Source organism: Sebastes umbrosus, chromosome 20 (assembly GCF_015220745.1).
Source record: "Sebastes umbrosus isolate fSebUmb1 chromosome 20, fSebUmb1.pri, whole genome shotgun sequence".
NCBI classification, from domain to species: Eukaryota; Metazoa; Chordata; class Actinopteri; order Perciformes; family Sebastidae; genus Sebastes; species Sebastes umbrosus.
The window spans coordinates 5,553,046-5,572,954 of record NC_051288.1 but is presented as its reverse complement, the minus strand read 5'-3'; the positions used below and the strand labels follow the sequence as shown (position 1 = coordinate 5,572,954).

The 19,909-nt window shown below is 40.8% G+C and overlaps 1 protein-coding gene across 2 annotated transcripts; it reads right to left on the bottom strand.

The window, feature by feature from the left end:
- Positions 1 to 6,332: 6,332 nt before the first annotated feature.
- Positions 6,333 to 15,083, bottom strand: rbp3 (retinol binding protein 3). 2 transcript variants are annotated; one of them, XM_037754093.1, is made up of 5 exons: positions 12,129 to 15,083; positions 8,906 to 9,154; positions 8,518 to 8,708; positions 8,137 to 8,279; positions 6,333 to 6,804 (listed from the first exon to the last, which is right to left on the bottom strand). In XM_037754093.1, the coding sequence occupies exons 1-5, from the start codon at positions 14,880 to 14,882 to the stop codon at positions 6,479 to 6,481; spliced, it is 3,663 nt and encodes a 1,220-aa protein (XP_037610021.1). In that variant the 5' UTR covers positions 14,883 to 15,083; the 3' UTR covers positions 6,333 to 6,478. The 2 variants fall into 2 exon arrangements, with proteins under 2 accessions (XP_037610021.1, XP_037610020.1); XM_037754092.1 differs by lacking the exon at positions 12,129 to 15,083 and having other exon boundaries at positions 8,906 to 10,223.
- Between the last annotated feature and the right edge of the window lie 4,826 nt (positions 15,084 to 19,909).

Here is a 19,909-nt window from a genome sequence, read left to right as displayed (position 1 = left end):
AAAGCATCCCCTGCTTTATGGTCTATTTGACTCTAAATGGGACCATAATTTACTAAATGAACATCATGCTGTATTGAAGAAGACTTGAAACTAGCGACTGAGACCATAAACTCATGTTTACAATGTTTACTGAGGTAATAAATCAAGTGAGAAGTAGGCTCATTTTCTCATAGACGTCTATACAATCAGACTTCAGAAGAAAGAATGCAAGTTTAAGGCACATCCGTATTGGCTTCACTTTTCAGACCCGGAGGTTGCCGACTGGTCACACCAACCATGAAACACTGAGTCAGTTGCAGTGTGTTAGGGAGGAGCATTTCTGTTCCACTAGCCCCAGCCAGTCCGACTCAAACCTACGCCCTTCCAGTCAACCGTTTCTCTGACCTCCAGGCGACCGCTGCTTCACTTTTCCCCCTCAGCTATGGGAAAATCTGCCTTTGATAGAGCTCATATCAGCATCTAATACCCTGTAGAACATCGGGAGATTCTCCTAAGCTACAGTCTGGTACAGGAAAAGCCCAGACTGTCTGCTGATTAGAATGGAGCTCCCAAGGAGCCTCCTGATTGGCTGCAGGGCAGGGATTGGAAATGAGGAGATGTTTACTTTGGCTCTGGGGGATTTAATCAGTGTGTTTCACCTGTATGGGGAAGTGTGTGTATGTGTGTGTGTGTGTGTGTTTGGCTGGCACACTTGGCTTTGTGGGGGTTCATGGCCAATGTAGGTCTCAGACGTGGAGCTGGTGTCTCGGCTGTGACAGATGAAGACAGAGGCTGTCTGGTCAGTGTGTTGAACCTAAACACAGTGCAGTTAATTGGGTTTCTGTCTCAGTTGATAATGCCTACCCATGCATGTGCCCCCTGCTTATGTGTTTGCACCTGAAAGGTGTACGGTCAGCATGAACTTCATCTGCTGCTGTCCGACTTCAGCCATGTGGGGCTCTTGATGTGTGTCACTGCAGAATTCTCTTCTATTGCTTTGGTCCCAGTTTATGCTGCTTTCATGTAAAATCTGAACTGTCAAAGGTGAAGCAAGCAAGATGCTCTGGCTGCGTTCCATTTCAGAGATCAACATGTTAGAAAGCTGTGGTCAGTGAAGATGTGCCCTTTGGAGAACTGGATTGGGTTGCAGGGGAAAGTCCTTTCTAGTTTAAAACGATCGATTTTCGTGATAACTTAAGGAATGAATAGCAAAAGAGTGCTCCAGGGATGACGTATTTTTGTAGGCCGACCAGGAAGTTAGCGTCGCCCTGGGTTGCCTAAACAAAAAGCCAATGGGATTTCTCCATTGGTTTTTGGATTATTGCAGAAAATAAGCTGTGTGGCAAACATGCGTTTATGATAGTTACATGTTTTGTTCAGCAAGATAATCTTAACAAATGAAAACTACTTTTATGATTTTTGAAGAGTGAATGCAAACCTATAAACGAACTACACCACGGTCGCATCAGCACGAGTATACACAACGAGGCTGTAAAGGAGAACAAGTCAGTGTGATGACGTTTAGTAGTCTCATTTAGCCACTTCTTAGCAACCGCCTTTTTTAAGACACATAAAGGCTTCAAAATTCACGAGTGGGGTATTTATTGATGTATTTTATTTCGTAGTACAAAACATTAAAATCTCTTCAGCTTGTGTTAACCACAGACCTCGTTTCAGGCATCTAACTAAAAACCCATTCAAAAAACCCATTGACTTCCAGATGAGGGAACCAGAAGTGCTAAAATGCAAACTCATTTCTGGGTTTTAGGACTCCTGTATTCCTGTAGCACTCTATGAACTTAAATAACAATTTTAGGAGGCCAAATGATATAAGCTTAAATGTCAAGCCTTTGTAAATTTAGATATTTTTATATATAGATTAGGCTATATGCATGCACGGAGAAATACTGTATGTGTTTCAAAATTAGTAGTAGTCATGCAGTGGGAAATATGCAAGTGCCAACCTGACCGATCTTATCTGTTCATAAAGTCTAATGTCATCAGCATAACGTTTTACAATTTGAGGTATACTGTGTTATATTTATTAAATTCAATGTAATCTACCCAGGTTACATCTTTATAAAACAGCATTTTGATCATGTATGAGGTCTGATATTTCGACCATATTTCATATCTCCTCTTTTACGCTTTAATCTAAACAGGACATATAGCCTACTCGCAAGCTAACGCTAGTTTTGTCTGTTGCTTGCTAGTTCAATTAGCTACGGAAAAATTAGTCGGTTAGTTGGTGTAAAAATGTAGTAACAACTTATCTCCACATAAAATGTAGTTTGTGTGGCGCCACCAGTTTTAATTTAGTAATGCGAAGTAAACACCGATGTTACAACTAGGCTAAGTTTAAACTTAGGGAGAGCTAGCTGCTTACGAATAGTAGGCTACACCTGCAAATCTGGGCAAAAAGGCAGCATTTGGATGTGTGGTGGGATAGGCCATGACAAACTGGTACAATATATTCAGTCTTGAAATGTAGACCTAGACGGAGGTGGCCGCTGTATTTCTAACACTATACGGGGTAGTGGCTAACTTGCAAACTTAGACAAAGAAAGGCCTCGTTGACCTGTTATGACATCCTGTATTTCATCTTGAAATCAGACTTAGAAGGATTGAAGGAATTGAAAAACGTTGAAGGGGAAACAACACAAAACGAAAACGATTTTCACTACTCACTTTAATTTCACTTGAAGTGTTGCAAATTCTGACACAATTGAAAGTGACTTTTTGGTAACGCTTAATTTGACAGGTCCACAAATTTCATGGTAATTAGGTGATAATTACTAAGTAACCTATTTGACATTTCTTGCAGTAATTCCAAAGAAATTTCAAATAGGTTACTTGCTAATTATCCCCTCATTACCATGAAATTTGCGGACCTGTAAATAAAGTGTTACTGAGTGTTTCAAGCTGCTGTTGTCAACATAACAGGATGGCTCATATTAACCCTCAGACCTTTTAACCCGTCAAACACACACCCACGCCCTCACACACACCTTCCCGCCATGCTAAGCCTTGGAAACCTGCCTCATCTTGTAACACCTTCCATTGGCTCCGCTCCCACTGGGTGCTGTTATGTGGTCTGTCAGGCCATGGGGTGACCAGGTTCGCAGTTGTAGTTTACAGTAGAAGGTATTAAATGACTCACACACACACCATAGTATTATGTGAGGTTTAGGTGAGCGCCAGGTGAGCGTTAGGTAAGTGGATGAGAGTCTGGCGAGAGCAGGAGTCTGGGGATTAGCTTCAAAGCCACCATAACTAGCCCTACGAGCACACGTACACACACACCAGCCAACCATCCCTGTGCTGAGAGGATTTTACTTCTTCATCTATTCTGGTTAGAGTTATTCTGGACAAAAGTCTGCTTTGCATAACAATCCTCTGTATTTATCCCACAGAGAGCTCACACACTCTTCTCATAAACATCCTTATGACTCATGAATGACCTCCAGTTCCTGTAAATCAGTGCAGCAGATTACTGTAGGTCCACTAACATCAAGTACACATTACATTGAGAGGGATCAGCAGAAATAATGGTGGGTTTTGTGAAAAAGCAAGCCAGCGTGAGAGGATAAATGGGAAAACAAATTGGTGTTCCCTGTGAAAACGTTACCAAGATACAGTACATAGGAAAAATATCCAATTCTGAACTGTTTACTGCTGCTATGAAACAATTTGGAAATTGAAGTTCTACCAAACACAATCATCAGCTGATTTATTCTTCTTCTGTCGGTCACAAAGTAATCAAATTAAATCTATATTTTGTTCAATGTGTCAAAATATTTACTTTGAAGAAAACTTGTGGTGAAGGAAAAAATAGCGAATATCTCCTGATGTGATAAAAGCTGGAAAATTGTTGGTGATGGAAAAGAGTGAGGGAGAGCAGGAAATGAGATGAAATTAGAGCTGTGCCTTTGAATTCAAACAGGGCATGGTTGCACAAGAAAGTTTCGTCACTCAAAAATCATACAGTACCCATCATAAACTAAATTTATTGTTCTTTTGGTACTTTTCGGGGATTTCTGGACAGTCGGAAATTCCACTAATACTAGCCTACTGGGGAAAATGTAAGTCAGCACTCCAAGCTGGAGACTGTCAAGATTTTTCAGGACTGTATTTTTTTCCAAGCTGCAGCTATCCGTAAATATTACATAACACTACCACCTCTTTACAATCCATCACTTGGTTGGCAAACTAGGGTCCAGATGCAGACCTCACATCTGGGGAACCAGGTCTGCCAGCCAATGGAAAGAGAGGGTCCCCCAGAATTGAGGTTTCCGTTAGCCTCTTTTTTCTTAAAACGAATGTTGTTTGTCAAGTAACAAAAATGAGCTGAGCTTGTAGTGTGTTTGTGGAAGAAAAAGGATGCTTAATTAGCAAAACAGAAAACATGCCTAACCTGTTTGGGTAAAGTGCGGGGTGATGTAAGCCTGTTGGAGAAGCTAACATGTTAGCTTACTTCAGGTCTATAAATCCATTTATTACACAGCTTTGTTGAATACTCGATTATGATTGGTCAATTACAGCGTTCTACGGTCTGTTATTTCTTTATAGCAGGCCGTTGCTATGTATAACAGACGTCTGACGGTCAGTAGAAGTGGAGCCCACAGAAGTTGTAATTACAGCCTATAAAATTGAAAATTCCCAACATTGAAGGGAACATATAGTGCTTGCATGTTCTGAATTGCACCACAGAAATAATAGTTTGTGCACAACTAAGCTTAAATCTATTACTATTAACAATACAAATGGGAAGCTTCAGCCATTTGTTAAATAACTTGATAGACACTGATTGTGCGTTCCAGTAGCCATACTGCTTTACTATTTAGTATGCCAAAAAAAGATTTAGCATGTTCCACACATAGTACGTCAAATGCGTTTTGTAGTATGCGAGCCAGCATGCTTTTCTGGTTATTCTGACCCACAATCCTCTGCGCAGCGGATAAATGAGCAAGAGGGTCAAAGTTTAAGGCACAATGTTATGGCAAAGTAGTATGTCACGGTGGTATGCATACTGCATGCTACAATACATACTTTATAAGGGTAGCTGCAGTACGTACTAAAGTAAAAAGAAAAAGTATGTGATTTGGAACGTAGCCTTAGAGTTGATTATATATATTTTCTAAATAAGATGAGTGGAGGACTATCTTTACTTCTACATTTACATTGTTTTAATAAGATGTTACTGAAAGACTTGATACGTTCAGATTAAAATACATTCTGTAAGACACCTTGTTTGATACAAAAGTTGGTTTCTTTTTGGCGTGCAGTATGCACAGCAATAAAAATGTGTCCTTATGTATGTTTTTTTTTTAGTTTCTTTTTATTTATTTCATTTTATACAAGGGCCACATGGCTAGTTTTTAAAACATGTGATCAAAATGAATCCAAGACTGAGTTTTGTTCTGATCAACATGGTCCCATAACTCAGGACCTAAACCACTGAAACCACCAAAACTGTCACCCACCACAGACTAACATGTTCCTGCCGTCCTGGATATAATTGCCCTTAAACACACTGTAATCTTCACATTTGTACAGTCACTGACACGAGAACACCCCCTGAAGCAGATTATGCTTGGGATACAGTTCACTTCCAATCTTGATCAAATCTTTGTTGCTTGTCTGTTGGATGATTGCTTTGGGTACCCAGACCCAGTCTATTGTGGCACAGATGTTTGTTGGTGAGCTAAAACTACAGTTTAGCAGGTAAATGTTTGTTCTCTCTTCCAGGCTGTTGGTTAATGAATTTGGTTAATGGTGTAACCGACAGTTGTATGTTATGACAAACTAATTTATTTCTATATCAAATTAAAATGGGACCTGCACTTTACTTTACACAATAAATTAAAAAAGGACTTTTGTATTTGTAAAAACAGATATTTCAATGCTTCCTCTGTTGATGTAAAACATGACCAACACACACTTTTGTATTTCAGTCGTCTTTTTTATTGTGTCTCACCACTGGAATTGATAAAACCCATGTAGGCCCACGTGGCATAATGGACATATAGTATTTCTCATACACAATGACTTCATGGCATGATGGTTTTCAACATAATACATGAATAGCAAATGTAGTGTGTATTTACTTAATTTGTTTCCTTTCTTTTGCGCGTGACTTCTCAAACATGACATTTTTTTTAAGTTCTTTTGACGTTACAACTGATCTTTGACACAGAATTATTCATACCCACTTCACAAAAGAATCAACTTCTCAGCACCGTTCATTCTCCAAACCCTCAGCAGCCGGAGTAACGTACAACAGAAATTAGAACTGGAAGTAAATCCTTCCATTGAACCTTTGCTCTACATTACAAACAGGCTAAAAAGGCTTAAGTTTTAAGCTAATCAATAACAGATTACACTTTGTACTCTACATTCTTCACTTCTTAAACGAGTTTAAATTCTAAATCTTGAAACTATTTGGCTGCCAAAGCAAAAGTGACTGCTGAAACCCCCCTGGCTTTGTTCAGGATGTGGTTTACTTCTGGCCTGCAATGTGCTTGTTGAAGATGCCCTTGGCAGTCTCCAGGGCGGCGTCAGCTGCGACGGGTATGTGAGGTGCGATGCCAGCTCTCTCCCAGGCTGGCCCGGCGGCAGTGTCAGAGTGGACGGTGGGGATGCTGAGGAAGATGTCGGTCTCGCCGACACTGAAGGTCTTGGGTGGGTGGGAGCCCCCGGCGGTGGTCTCTCCGACGATCATGGCGCGGCCGAGCTTCTTCATGATGTAAACAAACTCTTCTGCGGCGCCGGCAGTCGCTCCGCTGGTCAGGATGATTAGGCTCTTCTTGGAGCCGTACCTTGCGCCTAAGGACGGGGATAAGATGGAGGCAGAACAAGGTTAAACTGGAAGGTAGACGAGGTAGAGAAGTGATGGGTGGATAGTGACAGAGGTCAATGTTCAATTGAAGGAAGGAAGTGGCAAGGAGTCATGGGTGAACATAATGGTATGATTATGAAAGTGACTGAAAGAGCAATTTGTAGAAATCACACCTCCTTTCAAAAGGATGCAGAAAAATGATTAACATTGGAGAATAAAGCTTTCTTGCTAACCAAAGCTGCCTTGAATAGTGACTTAATAGGAAGACATTAAAGACTTAATCGAACAAGAGTGAGGGATTATATCCAGACAGCTTCATAGCTTTTTGGGCCAATTGGACAGTTCATCGTAAAAATCACAGATGCTTCTATGCTCTTGTATTCTTGAACCTGCAAGTTAAAGATTTTTGGCCATTTAGGGGCAGTGGGATCACACTGTAGACACATAACCTGATCTCATGGGAAGGCATAAAAATGAGGACGGATTTTAGCCTTTTCACGTGTCATTTGTATGCCTCTTTTGCGTATCATTTTTACACCATGCAACAAAACTACAGTAATGGCTGCAGTTAGGTTTAGACAACAAAACCACCTTGTTAAGTTTAGGAAAATATCATGGTTGGGCTTAAAATAAGTCTGTAAATTAAGTAAAAATATGTATTGAAACAACGTAACAGAAATACAGAAAAAACGTCAGAAACGTCACTAAAAAAAACACGTCACTAACGTAACTTCAAATTAACTCAACAACACGTTGGGAGTCTCCTGGTTGAAAGTCCTGTGTTTATTCGACCCGTCCAGCTCCCTATCCATCCGCTATAATCAGTCGTTCTCATTTTTTATCCTACGTCACTAGCTCTGACCGTAGCATATTTACGCGGATGTGTTTACATTGCAGTCAGTACAAACTACATGGCACACAAATGACATGCCAAAAGGAAGAAAGGTGTTCTTATTGCATGCAAAATGACTTGTGTGCACCATGTCATTCATACGCCATTTAGTTCGACGGGGTTAAAACACAACCCTGATCATCTTTTAAAATGATACGCCAAACTTCGCAAATTAGCAAATACTAATTTTACACATCCAGCAGATACAAAGCCAAGTTAGCATTCATTTGGAGTCATGTTTCTGGCCACCTGACGAATTTAAATCCAATATAACAATCCTTTTAGCTCTGTTTTTGGTCTACACCAACTCCCGTGGAAATATCTACTGGCTAGACGCTAACTCTGTTGCTAACTAACAGGTATCTATGGCACGCTATACACAATGAGTAAAATATAATGACTTGATTTCTATTTATTTTTTAATTACCAGTGAGTTCAGGCAGGGTCAGGAGCTCTGTGGTGGTCCCGGATGGTCTGTCGTACAGCTTGTCCAATACAATCTGCTTGTCGGCATCAAAGAAGTAAGAGCAGAAGCCTGCGATGGCTGTTGTTGGGCCGCCAAGGTTGTTCCTGCAAAAGCAGTTGCAGAACAAATATAGAAATTGAATGGTCTTTTGTGAACTGTTCATTAATGCAGGCACTGATAAAGATGTTTTTGAGTAATAAGTTGTCTTCAAATGATTTAATCCTCTAGATCTGTTGGTGGTCCATATTTTAAAATGATTTATAGATTATCAGTAGGTAAACAGATGGACACACTGCATTGTGAATGGAAGCTCTGACTCACTCCGTGAGCAGGATTACCCACCTGAGGTCAACGATCATAGCGTCAGTGTTGACAACTTTGTTCCAGACGTGCTCGATAATAATCTGGGCAATGGCCTTGACTTCCTCGAAGTCTCCGAACATGTCAAAGCGCAGGTAACCGATGTTATTCTCAAATATATCAGAGTGGAAGGAGACTTTGATCAGCTCAATATACATCTCTGGAGAATAATCCTGTGGGAGAAGAACAAACGACAACATTTGAAATATAAGCATGTCTCACGAAAAATAAATAATAAAACGTCAAAAGTAAAGAATAAGAACTCCATTAAAAATAACCAACAAAAATAGCTGTGTTTGAACATTAACAAGTGACAATGAAATATACTTTCACAAACCAAAAACCATAATCGTATGTACAAGGGTCTCACCATGGGTGGCAGGGCTGGGATGTTGCTGGTAGTCTTCAGGCTCTTGTCCTCAGACAAGGTCTTCAGGTCAGCAGACAGCTTCACCTCCAGACTTTCTTTGGAGACAACCTTGCTATACTCGCCGTTTGCCAGGAGCCCTTTCAACTTTTCTGCAACATGAGCGCCAATATCTTCAAAGGCGTAGTTGTCAGCAATCAGGGTCGCTGACCCCTCAATGATTGCCGGAACTTGGGCACGGAGGTTGACGATCTTGATGGCGGTAGCGAGGGCGTCCTCGGCGTTGACCTCCACATGAGGGGTCACACCTGTAACCTCCCAGGTGGAGCCGGTGATGGGGTTGATGGACTTTGCGGTTGGCACGGTCATGTAGAAGTCGGTGTCAGCCACTTTGAATTTATCAACTTTCACAGAGCCCCCGGCGGTCTTCTCGCCCACGACGGTGGCCCTCTTCAGGTTCTGGAGGCAGTAGGCGACATCCTCAGCAATGCCCTTGGTGTTTTTGCTGGTGAGGATAATGAGGGGTTTGGTAATGCCATATCTCTCCCCCATCAGTGCGGGCAGGGAAAACAACTTGGTGGTGGTGTTTGAGGGACGGTCATACACGCTGTCGATGTGAATCTGAGGCTCGGCCTCGGTGAAGTAAGACACAATGTAGGGAACTCCTGAGATGTCCCCGCTGCCAGTGTAGCGCAAGTCAAAGATGAGAGCTGAGGTTGGCAGGATTTTATTCCAGACCAGGTCTAGAAGCAAAGGGCCAATCTTGTCAGCCACCTCCTCCCCGATGATGTGATCAATCCTCAGGTAGCCAATGTTGCCCTCCAGGATATCGAGCTTGATGGAGGTCTGGAGGACGGCAATGAGCTGCTCAGGGGGCAAGGCAGGCATCTGTGGGGGAACCACAGGGACGTAGTTTGGCTCATAGGAGACGATCAAGCGTGGGTCACTGACTGTGGTCTGGACTCCAGCACTGAGGACATTCGCCAAGGTTTCGGCGTCTGGGATGTTCAGAACCTCTGTGTTGCTGCTGGCTGCTTCAATAGCCTGCTTCATCCCCTGCAGCTTCTCCGGTGAGCAGTAATTGTCCATGACGATTTTTGCCATATCTACGATGAGGGTGGGGGAAAACGAGCCATGGGTAAAGAAAACATTCCCCAAAACTAGCAGTGGTGCCACCAGGAAGATAGCCTTCGCCATTTTTGCCAATTTAGTCAGACAAAAAGTGAGTAGATGGGAAGTGGAGGTTGTTGAACCGAACCTCCTTCTCCGAAGAGGCTCTTTGTCAAATGGCACTGTTTTGGCTGCAAGGTTTCTGTTAACACAAACATAAGAGGATTTGTCCAACAATAAACCTCTAATCGCATTATCCTGAGTGCCTCTGTAAGGCAATAACAACCATGTAGGTGTAGTAACAAGGAGGTGTTGCCAAAGATAATCGTCTTAAACAAGGTATTCTGAACGCCTATTTAAAGCTACCTGTGTCGAATAAGGCAAGCTTTGTACCAGACGAATATTGAGAAAGGGATTAAGGTTGGTGAGTTCACTTATTAAGCCCTTTGGTGTCGGTATAAATAAGTGGAAGTCATTGATGTGTGACTTTTGTGCCATTTTTCAAGATAACACAAGAAAATGTTGAAATAAAGCATGTGAAAACTCATGATTGCCATTTAATTCAAAACAACACTTAAAGCGGCTCATTCATTTCTTCATGATCAAAGAGGAATGTTCCTATTAATGACTGGAAAGTAAATTAAATCCAAAATAATGCCACTAATATCCACAGAATGTCTTTATTGTCTCATAAATGGTTCACATTTCATAGCATTTGTTCAATTGGTGGAGGTTGTCTCCCTTCAGCAGTGGTGTAGAAGTGAACAGCAAGATTCAGTTTAGGTTTGTTTGGTACTTACTCCCTCTGCTGGTAGTTTTGCTGAAACATCATTAAAGCATACTGAAAAAACACAATGCTAAAAAAATAAGGAAACAATCAAGAAATTATCAAAGAAATGAAAAACCGTCGAACATAATGACATACATCAACATACATACATTTACATAATGATCAAATCAACCAACAGAATATTGACCTAATATACATGGCATTTAAAATGCAATCAAAAGGGAATAACAGAAAATATTAAAACAAAAGAGAAAATTTACAGGTGGTGAATGAAAATATGCAGGTGGGGAGGTAAAAGGTTAATACATAAAAAGAGTGCAACGTTATTTACATCAAGAAACACTGATGTGTGATGTATTCTTACTAATTGGAAGTTGTTTTATTCAAAATACTTATTCACTGCTCACTTAAATGTAATGTCAACGGTTTACCATTACATGCTCTTTAATGTCTTTAATGCCAGGGTAGGTAACATTGGAGATTTGATCCTATCCACAGATAATAAATTCCCGCTTGTAATGAGATATACATTGAATCCATACTCACTCAGTACAAGTCTTTCTGGATAAGGGCATCACCTAAATAGCTCAGAGGGCCTATTATACTTATTTTCAGGTGCATACTTGTATTTTGGGTTTCTACTAGAACAAATTTACATGCTTTAATGTTCAAAAAATACTTTTTTTTTCTCATACTGTCTGTGTTGCAGCATCTCTTTTCACCCTCTGTCTGAAACACTCTGTTCCCCCCCCCCTCCATAAAAGCCAAGTTTGCTCTGATTGGTCAGCTGGCCCACTCTGTTGTAATTGGTCAACTGATCCAAACTCTTCAGACTCCGCTCCAGCTCCGCTCTTACCAGCTTTGTTTGAGGGCGTGACAAACTAGCCGCTAGGCAAGTATTGCAATTATGGTAATGCAAATGTGGTACTTGGTGACATCACCATGTCACAGGAAAAAAAAAAGGCAGGACTTTTCATGCAGTTCAGGAACAGTGTTTCTATGGGGATGAACTTTGGGCTTTGTAACTTTGCAGACCTTTTACATGCACAAACAAAACTAACTAACACAATAAAGGAAAGCGAAAAAGCACAAACGCATAATGGGTCCTCTTTAAATGCAAAAGTATATTTCATAGTGAAGACTGGCTGGTATGTGATTCTGGAAGATAATTGAAATGTCACACAGACCACACTTGCCACTCATAAAAGCTGAACTTGGACATTGAAGTGGTGGCTTAACACAAGACAAAATAACTAACAGTTTTTAAAGGAAGTTAGAATACAACACAAGAAACTATTTTTCTGGCTCTCTCTTCAACCGCCTTGCTTCTATGAGTCTCTGTGCCACAGGAAGCGCGTCACTTGCCTGGGCTATTACATGAGGCTCAACCCCTGAAAGGCTCCACACTTTTCCAGTGATTGCACTGAACACAGCCTGGTTAGGGATAGAAGCATACAGGACGCTGTCCCCAATCTGATAGGTTCCACTTGATAGAGACCCTCCGATCGTTGGCTCTCCAATGATTGTGGCCCTATTCAGGTCTTTCATAGAGCGGGTGAACACTTCGGCTGCTGACCCTGTCATGTGACTGGTGAGGATGTAGACGTCCTTGGAGAACCCGTACCTTTGACCTTTGATTTGAGGCAATGTCATTACCTCTGACATGGTGGTTGTGGTGCGATCAAAGACAGTGTAAAGATGCCGCAATGGTTCAGCATCAAAGAAATAGGTGCACAAGAGGGGAATTGCTGTTGAATATCCACCAGTGTTGTACCTCATGTCAATAATGAGGGCATCGGTGTTTACTATCTTGCTCCACACCAATTTGATCAGCTGAGGCCCAATGGCTTTTAACACCTCTACATCAGCCATCATGTCAAACCTTAGATAGCCAACATTACCTGGCAGAAGCTCAATTTTAAACAAAGCGTCAATTATGTATCCCACTTCTTCAGCAGTAGGGATCTTTGGGACGTCATGATGCGACTCTGGCTCGACATCGCAGTAGAAGATATGGAGGCGGTGATCATCTGAAATCTCTTGGAGGTCCGCCGTCAACTGAGATGCCAGAGATTCAAAGTCAACCGCTGACCGGTACCATCCCTCATCCCATTTGCTCAACAATACCTTGCTGACCTTTAGTGCAACTTCATGGATAGCGTAGTGTTTTTCTAACAGTTCCCCAGTTCCCTCTACGAGAGACTTGAGCCCTTGGTGAAAATCTGCAATCTCATGAACGTGCTCCACAGCTTCCTCGGCTAGCACAATGGCATCGGGGACCACACCACCTCCAAGCCAGCATTCACCATTGTTGTCTAAAAAGTTTATGAAAGGGACAGTGATGGTAATATCTGTCCCCTCTATTTGGAACGTCTTTGAGTGCATCAGGGTACCAGATGTAATTTCCCCAATGACTGTGCCACGATGTAGGGACTGTATCAGGTAAGCAAACTCTTCGCCAGCGCTTGCTGTGTAGTAGCTGGTCAACACGTAAACCCCACGTTTGGACCCGTAGGTCAGGCCTGTAATTCGAGGCAGAGAGTCATATTCTGTTGTTGTGTTCTGAATTTGGTCATATATTGTGAAGAAATGATGCTTCTGGGAAGCGTCCTGCAGATAGGACAATAAAAGGGCTAGAGAGGTAGACGATCCACCAGTGTTGTGGCGTAGATCAATGATCAGGTTATTAGTGTCTTTGAGGGGCTCCCATACCTTTTTAGCCATGAGCTGTTCTAGTTTAGCCCCTGCGGACCACTTGAAAAATTTGTCAAAGCGGAAATAGCCAGTATTATGTGGGAGAATTTCCACTTTAATCGTTGTATCTACCAGTACTTGTAATGACTCCAAATCAACTGGAATGTTGTAAAGCTCAGGGTCCTCCTCTACTATGGCAGCATTGTCTTGCATGTATTTGATGATCAGTCGTGGATCTTCAAACACAGTCTGGAGATCCTGGTTGAGTCTGAGTGCTAGGTCCTCCTCAGATACGACAGAGAATAAGTCTATAGATTGCAGATGTTGAAGAAGAGCTGGAACTCTGTCAGTGAAAGCATAGAATCTCCTGATTATGTCGGTTATACTCAGCACAACTTTTGGAATGGAACTCCTTACAGCCAGAAGGGACTTGGCTTTTGCGACAGCGTCCTTGGCGTTGACATTGACTGTTGGGGAAACGCCACTCACTTCCCAGCTATTGCCTGTGATTGGACTAACTGATCTTGCCACAGGAACTGTTATGTAGAACTCCGACTGAGGGATCCTAATCTTTTGAACTTTTACGGACCCACCAGCAGACCTTTCCCCAACTGTGATGGCCCTTTTTAGGTTTTTTAATGTATATGCCACTGCCTCAGCAGCCCCCATGGTACGCTTACTGGTCAAAATAATCACGTCTTTCTTCTTTCCATACCTTTCCCCCATTATTGACGGCATGGTCCACAGCTCCCTAGTTGTATTTGAGGGCCTGTCATACACAGTGTCAATATGAATGAGGGGCTCAGGGTCTGAGAAATAGGAGATTATAAAGGGAACTCCAGACAGTTCTCCAGCTGTGCTATACCTCAGGTCCAAGATTAGTGAGGACGTGTGAGCAACTTTGTCCCAGATGTTGTCCCTCAGCAGCGAGCCAAGCTTTGCCGCTGTCTTCTCCCCAATGACCCGATCCATCCGCAAATATCCAACGTTGTTTTCCAGGATATCCAGCTTGACAGAGTTTCTCACCAGCCAGATCAGCTGCTCTATGGGGAGCGACGGCAGCGTTGGTGGCATCACCGAAACGAAATTGGGCTCGTATGACACAGTCAACCGCGGATCATTCAGCGCCCCTTGTGCCCCGGATGTGAGCACAGAGGCCAGGGTCTTCCTGTCTGAAATCTGCAGGATTTCTCCGCTGTTGATGGCTTGTTGGATGGCTTCCTGCATCCCAACTAGGTTCTCAGGGAAGCAGTAGTTTTCCAGGAGAATCTTGGCCATTTCTAACACCAGGGCTGGCTGGAATGATGAGCTGACGGATAGAGTACATAGAAGAAGCATCAATAGCAGGGGTGGTGTGTGCTGCGCCATCGCCAACGTCCTCATCATTACTGATAGAAAGAGAACTACTCAGTTTTCTCTTTCACTGGGCTGCGTTAGTTCATTTGTCTGTGTTGAGAGATGGTGGTTTTTGTAGGAGGGAACATTGTCACTGTTTTTTGGACAACAACAGCATCAACATAAGAGGCTTTTGTCCCCAATAAACCTTTAATCGCATTATCTGTGGTGCTTCGGCCAGCAGACAATAACAGACAGAATAAAAATTGGTAAATGGGAGCCTGTGCAGTTTCTTAATCTTTCCCACGTAAGCACAATGCATCTTTGGTTTCTTACTTTTATTTGACTCTTATGAAGTTGCTTTATCTTTGTCCAAGGGGCTTAATGTACTTGACACAATTTACTATTTAGGCTTAAATTACAGTCTGCTTTGTTCTCCGAATTCATAATATGTTATCTTATTTACATTGGAATCACCTCAACTTTTCTTTTAGAAACTGGTTCGAGGGACAGGTCAAACATGTGTTCAGTGTGGACCGACTGATGCAAAAGCCTGATCAGAAACTCTCACGCTCCCTCTTTCTCTCTCTCTCTCTCTCTCTCACTCACTCACTCTCTCTCCCTCGTCTGTTATGAAAGCTTATGGTGGTGTATTTTGGTGCTGTTGGTAGCTTTAGGGGTCATGTCTGGGTCGCTCCACTGGTGACATGATTACACAGTTTGTAGACACGTGGCAAAGCCTTCTTAAAACACACGCAGGATCAGAATTGGGTAAAAAAACACACCCACTGGATATAGGAACAAAAGGTTGATTGGAAAGTCTTTATCTGGATTGACTGCTGAGTTATTTGCTTATCCTCCCTTTTCTCCTGCTTTGGTATTTTTTCACAGTACAGTATTGTTTCTCGTGGTTAGTTTTTTTATATCTTTTGATCAAATTTGCTTTTCATTTGGTGGATAGGGAAACAAAGAACGTGTCCATGTGAATCCTCCATAAATGCAAGTCCCAAATTGACATGTTTTTATCTTTTTTGTCATTTAATTCAAACTCAATTTGCTAAAGTGTTACATCTGTACGTTGAGCTTGAACCTGACATCAATAAGTACCCTGTGAGACCCTGATCCAGACAATTATGCAGCCAGACGTCAACCCTTTCCAAATGCTACACTGTGCTCAGCTAATCTCAACGTCTTAACTTTTAATACCGCCTCACGCTTTACATAATATAATCCCCAGGACACCAGTCAAGACTTTTAAACACTGTAGGGGAGATTGGGGTGAGTTTAGCCACTTTTTACTTGCGGCATCTTTAAAGTGAGGGAATGACAGTAATGTCTCCAACTAAAACATGTACATATATTTCAGAATGTGGTGCATCCTTGGGAATAATCACTTTGGATCTAAAATAAATAGTTTTCAAAAAAAGGACTTTCCAAAAAAAAGTGGTCTCTTGGTTCAACTTGGCCCCAATGACCAAACTTGTATTATCCAGCAGTTTAGAGCTAATGTCATGCTAACAATATAGCCTCATATTGTAACTTCCTAAATCACTAACACATGTGTGACATTTTTTCAACATTGTCTGTAACAGTTCAGACACAAGAATCAGGACTCCTTGAACATAAAATAATCAGTTTGAATGGCAAAAAGATGTTTTTTGAACCTACCCATGGTCATATGGGCCTCTCTCCATCACATGGTCAGTAAAATGAATGACTCTTCAAAAATGTGTGGTCACATGGTCAATGGTGTCGATGGTTGCCTAGAAACAAGGGGTGGCTCAACTTCCCCACAGGCTCAAATCACCCCGCTCTCCCCTATTGTATCATACTTTGCCCTTGTGTCAAATATAAGAACAGGTTACAGCAATTGTTTGGATATTGAAATCCCCGAACTTCTAACTTGCTGGAAATACAAAACAAAAATGTTGTCTCGTCAAATTTTGTCTGAAAGCAAGGCTGCTCTGTTGTTACCTCATAATTTGTATGTTAGTAGGCAAGAACAGCTTCAAGCTAGCTATCTCAGTAAGCTAGTGAGCCTGCTGAGATTCCAACATTATAAATTCATTGATAAACTTACCCGGCCCACAACTTTATTTATCATGTATCGTTTCCAGACACAGCAGGCAAGTGTTTCCATTGTAAAAGCCCCCCAAAAACTTCATACTCTACCTGCCCACCAAACGGCAGACAGACACATTTAGCAACTAGCTTGTAAACATAACCTAGCGTAGCATTTAGCATCAGATATTTCCCTCAGGAGTTTGAGGGCAAAACAAAACTAAAAGTACTTGCATTGGTCAGGTGAACAGAAATATGAATACCAATGTTTCTATGTGTCTGCTCAATGTGCAAATAAGCCTTTGTTTGCTAACACATTAGCAACATCAACTTTGAAAGGTCATAATTTGTAACTTTTGTGTTTGCAGCTTATTGTGCTGCCCCCATGTGGGCAAAAAAATCTAATCAATTGGACAAGATGTAATACTGCTAAGCCAGACATTTTAAACTGGCTCAGTTGTCACATGCTGTTGATGACTGGGGGGAAATCTTATGAGGCAAAAGTCAACTGAGCCAATTATTTTCTTGGACATTGAAATGAGATTGCCTGCCTTGTTACTGGTGCTATTTTGAGACAAGTGCAATTTTGGGCTACCCAGAACGGACGTGCCCCCTCATTGGTCTTGTCACAGAGGTTTCAGCTCTGATAAGGATGTGTCACTGACTTCAAAATATTTACAAAACTGACACTGCGCATTAAGATGAAAAGATTTGGATTGACTGGAATTAGTTTGTTCTACTTGTACATGTTTTTTTTCCCTTCATGTGGCTCTGAGTAGTTTAACTGTGTTTTTTTTAGTAAATAATTAAGTAGATACTTAAAGGGACTGTTTGTAACTTTTTAAGTTTTTATCATTTATGTAAAGTGGCCTCAAGGGTGGAAGTAACAAAAAAATATTGAAGAAAAGGGAAGTGATGAAAACTCTATTTTTCAATTCTAAAACATTTTCATCACTTACAATTATTAATTCAAATGCATTTTCATCACGTCCCTTTTATACATTAGTATTGCTTGTTCAAATGCATTTAATCAAAAATACATTTTGTATTCTTGGGGGAAGTCCTTGTCTCTGCCTTTTATTGACTGTATTATTATTGGATCTGTGGGACTGAGCTGGTTTCTGATTGGTTCTTGAATGTGAAGTTAAAAGGTAATAGCAACTCAAAACTCCTAGCTACATTAGGCCTTACCACAGCCTAAAGGCTGCCATGACTGGTTTAACTGACTGTGGGCTACAATTTCTCGATCTTCTTGTTTTAAAATCATATGGAAGTTTGTTGTTATAACAACATACCAACTTATCATGCTGTAACAAGAACATTTTTATTGAGATATGTCGGTTTTAAAAAAAGTAGTTTTTTGTGTTACCATACAGGGTCACTGAAATGTTCACTGAGTTTCAAGTGATACGTGACTGTATAAAAAGTTAGAAAAACAATTTGCTGAATGACCACATTTATTTTTATCCAGAATCAGAATAAAAGTAAAATGTTTTTATAGTATCTTTATTTTATATAATCATAAGGCTTCCACAAATAAGTTTGTGAAAGGCAATGCTGGTATGTATTAGTTTGAAGCGGCAAATAAAAAAGTCATGACAAAAAGTTACTAAATGCAGGATGTGCTGAGTAGACAAGATGAGTAACTAAAATACAATTTCATTTTGTGAGAAGATTTTTATTCATTTCAGGGTAGGACAGCCTCATAAACAAAATGTAGACATCATGAGACAATAGAAACTCTCCACTCAGCAATGTAGCATGCATGTACAAGCTGAACACTCTGTACAAGTCTGTATGGCAGTGATTTACACACTACTACTAAATATATATTAATATAACAAATTACAGTTACAATGATATTGTACAGATTTACATTGAAACTAGCACAGGATTAATAGATGAACAGCTGTGATTTAATGTCACCCTATTAATGCCAACAGGTAAATTTATCATCAACATCACTTTTTGTTTATTTTATAGTAGTAATAATAGTAATCAAAGATATCTATTAACCAACAAAATATGGACTTTTTAAATTAGATTTAATTTTTTTACTTAACTTTTTACATACTTTTTGTTTTGTTTTACATTAGTTACTGCATAAAAAATAAAATTGTATTAGTTTTGTACTAGACTAAGACAAGTGTAAGCTCTTTATGTACATATAACCAGAATTAAATACACAATGTAAATATATCTCCTTTGGTTTTCAGCTTGGTGGTGTTAGCATGTAAAAATGCTAAAAAAACAAGAACACAATTTTAGCAAAGACCACAGTTTCCATTAGAATTCATCGCAGCACAAGCAACAAGGTGTTAATGACCTGTTAATGGTTCCACTATCATGCTCTATCATTCCAGACAAATCACTATTTGTGAGTTTCCATAGGCTTTATATACTGTAAGAAGTGGACGTAGTCACCGTGGCGTCACCCATTGGTTTGTGAACTGCTGTTTTGAAGCCTCGAGTTTGGCATTTTGGCCGTCACCATCTTGGTTATTTGCAATCAGAAGTGACACGAGAAGGTGGAGCTAAGTACAACCGAATGCTGAATAAGACATTTTAGGCGAACAAAAATGTCATAATTAACTTTCATGAACTGAAAACACACTGTGAAAGGGTTAAAGTTAAAGAAAACATAGACAACTCCAAGGTAGCCACGCCCTAAAGAATACCCTGATTTATGGTCTATTTGACTCTAAATGGGACCATAATTTATAAATGAACATCATGCTGTATTGAAGAAGACTTGAAACTAGCGACTTAGACCATAAACTCATGTTTACAATGTTTACTGAGGTAATAAATCAAGTGACTTCTATACAATCAGACTTCTTTTTGCAACCAGAGGTGTCGCCCCCTGCTGGCTGTTAGAAAGAATGCACGTTTTAGGCACTTCTGCATTGGCTTCACTTCTCAGACCTGGTGTTGCCAACTGGGAATTTCAGGCTTTTTAGCAATAAATTTGCAGGAATAACATAAACCATAAATGCTACATAGCATTATTTCATGAC

What these genes read in the sequence shown, in the direction of transcription:
- rbp3 (XM_037754093.1), bottom strand. Translation starts at nt 14,882, where the DNA reads ATGATGAGGACGTTGGCGATGGCGCAGCACACACCACCCCTGCTATTG. An exon ending in TGGCACAGAGACTCATAGAA is followed by an intron (nt 9,155 to 12,128) that starts GCAAGGCGGTTG and finishes ACCGCCATCAAG; the next exon opens with ATCGTCAACCTCCGTGCCCA. An exon ending in GACCCTGCCTGAACTCACTG is followed by an intron (nt 6,805 to 8,136) that starts GTAATTAAAAAA and finishes CCCCGTCCTTAG; the next exon opens with GCGCAAGGTACGGCTCCAAG.